The sequence below is a fragment of the Austrofundulus limnaeus genome, unplaced genomic scaffold, assembly GCF_001266775.1.
Source record: "Austrofundulus limnaeus strain Quisiro unplaced genomic scaffold, Austrofundulus_limnaeus-1.0 Scaffold905, whole genome shotgun sequence".
In the NCBI taxonomy this organism is placed as follows: domain Eukaryota; kingdom Metazoa; phylum Chordata; class Actinopteri; order Cyprinodontiformes; family Rivulidae; genus Austrofundulus; species Austrofundulus limnaeus.
The window spans coordinates 122,653-125,749 of record NW_013953307.1 but is presented as its reverse complement, the minus strand read 5'-3'; the positions used below and the strand labels follow the sequence as shown (position 1 = coordinate 125,749).

The window sequence follows — 3,097 nt, the reverse complement described above, 5'->3', positions numbered from 1 at the left end:
GTGTGTGTGTGTGTGTGTGTGTGTGTGTGTGTGTGTTGCACAGCGTGGGATAGGCTGGTTTGATTCCAGTTGTTGACCAACACACTCCAGCAGTTACTTCTCCGCCTCTTTAGACTTAATAAATTTGACCTGCTGAGGTTTCAGTCTCGCCTCACTCAGTGTGAATCATTTAAACCCAAGTGACTGAGCAGTTTTATTTTACATCATGTTTTCTTAAAGGTTCCAGAYTTATTTTATCAGCTTTTWTGAATCTGAGGATTCAGTCTACTGYTTCTGAATCACATTTACAGGAATCACAACAGAACTCATTCTGACGAGCTCTTATTTTGATGGATCCTTCTTTCAGCAGAAAGGCTGTCTGAGTGTGGCTGCTGGTTTCTCTGACACTTTCTGAATGGTTTATGGCTCAATTAAAAATGTGCAAAACAAAGCCCTAAAGCTTTTCTGTTTCARGTTTACATTTGTTGAAATATCTACAGGAACTTTATGAATAAAAACAGTGGTGCAGACTTCAAGTTTACCTGTGGCTCATGTGAGATAAAAACCAGTGTTTTTTCTTCTGCTTAAGGTTTCACATTATCTGACACTTTTCTAAAGATTTCTGCTGAGATTTCACTGACATGACACTGTCAGCAGTTACTTTCTTCTTTAATAAGAATGACTCAACATTCTCAACCTGCCTGCCTTTTATTGTGTTTATCAGACTACAACAATAAAGATCTTTTGAGATAATTTATTTTTAAACAGTAAAACTTGGGTAAGACTTGGTCAGCACGCTCAGTGGTCAGCACTGACGCCTCACAGCAAGAAGGTCCAGGGTTCGATCCCCGGTTCAGACCTGGGGTCTTTCTGTGAGGAGATGTGTGTTCTCCTTGTGCTTGTGTGGGTTTTCTCTGGGTACTCCGGTTTCCCCAAAAAAAACATGTACAATAGGTTGACTTCAGGCCCAGGCCTCCCTTGAAAAAGAGATCTGCAGTCTCAACGGGATTTGCTTAAATAACTGTAAAATAAAATAAATAAATAAATAAATAAATAAATATAAAAGATTATTTCAAGTTATGCTGTTTAATTTGTCAGTGTCTGTGTATGAAATACCTTGCTTTTTTCTGTATTTTCTTTCTTAGGTAAAAACCACGTCTGTAAGTTTATTGGCTGTGGCAGAAATGACAAATTTAACTACGTGGTCATGCAGCTTCAGGTGAGTAAGACATGCTGATTATTACAAAATGGTATTGTTGAATAAGAACATTATTGAGATGGTTAAAAGACATGTTTAATGTTAACATTTGGCTGCAGAATGAGGAAGTTTTGAAAAACACTTGCAAAGATTTAAAAACAAACGTTTGGAACTTTACAAAAAATGTAAATTCAAATGTAACCTAGAACTTCAAAGCAGTTATGAATGGGGCCCAAGCTCATTTATTCATGTCAACCATGGCCCATATCGTCCCCAGAACCCTGTCAACTTGTGAACCACAGAGTTGTATCATGAGGAGTATGTGTAACCCTAATAACCTAAATAGATCCAGGTCTCTAGAAATARTTTGCTCCAWWTGTCCTCTGTCACCTTTTTTGTCCTTTTACTGGCAGCTGCATTATTAACATCCATAAAACAATATAGTAACTGTRCCTTCTCTGTCCAAACCATCTCAGTCTGGCCATTTAACATCTTTTCACAGTTGTTCTTCTGTAATGTACTTGTAAAGATCTCATTCTTAATCCCATCCATCTTTCATTTTCTCAAGTAGAATCTCAAGATTAAGCTGGAATTTAGTTTGGTGGTAGCTGAGAGCAATGTCCAACAGATTCTAAATTCAAATAATAAAAAAACAAGATGGCCACCAAAKCTAAAGTCAAATGGCTACAMTTCAGCTWTATATTTGATACATATTGAGCTGAAATTTGGTGAAATTGTTGCAATGATTCACTGTCTAACCTTTTCCTTAAAACTGTGGCTTTAGGAGGGGAACAGAATGGTCTAGTGTCTGGGTTTGAGGAAGGTATTGAATATTAGGTGTGAGGAATGAGGATATAGCTGGAGCCAAGAAATTTACAAAAACAATATTATTTACCTAAAACAAAAAAATAATCATTACAACCTAAAGCCGGCATTTTAAAATTTGTGCCCAGTTTTGTTTACAATAATTTTAATAAGTAAGTCCTTTAAGTTTAATCCGAGCTCAGTAATCTGTAGTCTTGGTCAAATAGTATTTTTCAGTTTTTTCTGTTCTGTTAAGTTTCCAGTTCTTGTAATAGCTGAGTGGTTACCACAATGTTGTTCCAACACTGAAGAAACAAGTCCGTTCTTTGATCAAGTTTATGATGTCTGTGTTTTTGTTTTTCCTCTGAATCTTTGAGTTTTTTTTTTGTTTGGCTTAGGGCTGTTTTCACCTATGTCAGTTTGTTCCCTGTGCGACATTTTTACAAGTCAGCATAATTTGTTTAAAATGTGTGACAGGATTCTAAGATTACTACCCTGTATTTTTTTTCTTGTTTTATATAAAAACCCTGTCACACTAAAACATTTTAAACATCTTAAACCAACTTTTTAAAGTTTGTGCAACACTAGAGATGCCTAAGCTTAAGCTTGAATTTAAAAAAACTCTACTGGAAGCCTCTTTTGGACCAAAACAATTAGATCGATAATAYACAGTTGAAAACAGAAATTTACATGCAGTATATAAAAATACTTTTTTTCACACTGTCTTGACGTGAAATTAGAATAAACTTTTCTCAATTTAGGTAAATTGCAAATTTTTTGTATTTGCTAAATACCAGGATAAAGAGAGAAACTTTTAAGACAATTTTTATTACTTTCTGCAAAGTCAAGATTTGAAATGCACTGAAATTAATATGCCTTTAAACCATTTAGGACATTTGATGTCAGGGTTTTGAAAGCTTCTGATAGGTATATTGATAACATCTGAGTTAAGCAGAGACACACTTGTTGATGTAATTGAAGGTCGTATTCACACCAAATAGTCTGGAAGACTCGATTCATTTGGGGACCAAAATTACAAGTTTTGTTTACATTTTCAGCTGGTGCTGTTTGCATTCATACCATATTGTGTCAAACAAACAAAACCCTGTAAAAGAC

At 35.2% G+C, this 3,097-nt stretch overlaps 1 protein-coding gene across 1 annotated transcript in view; it reads left to right on the top strand.

Annotated features, from left to right (window-relative positions):
* The window catches only part of ttbk1a (tau tubulin kinase 1a), a gene marked incomplete at its 5' end in the record, with an annotated part of 108,590 nt that overhangs the window by 3,339 nt on the left and 102,154 nt on the right, over positions 1–3,097 (top strand). The window contains 1 exon segment of the mRNA XM_014029445.1: positions 1,125–1,198. Coding sequence (XP_013884899.1) covers positions 1,125–1,198 — 74 coding nt within the window.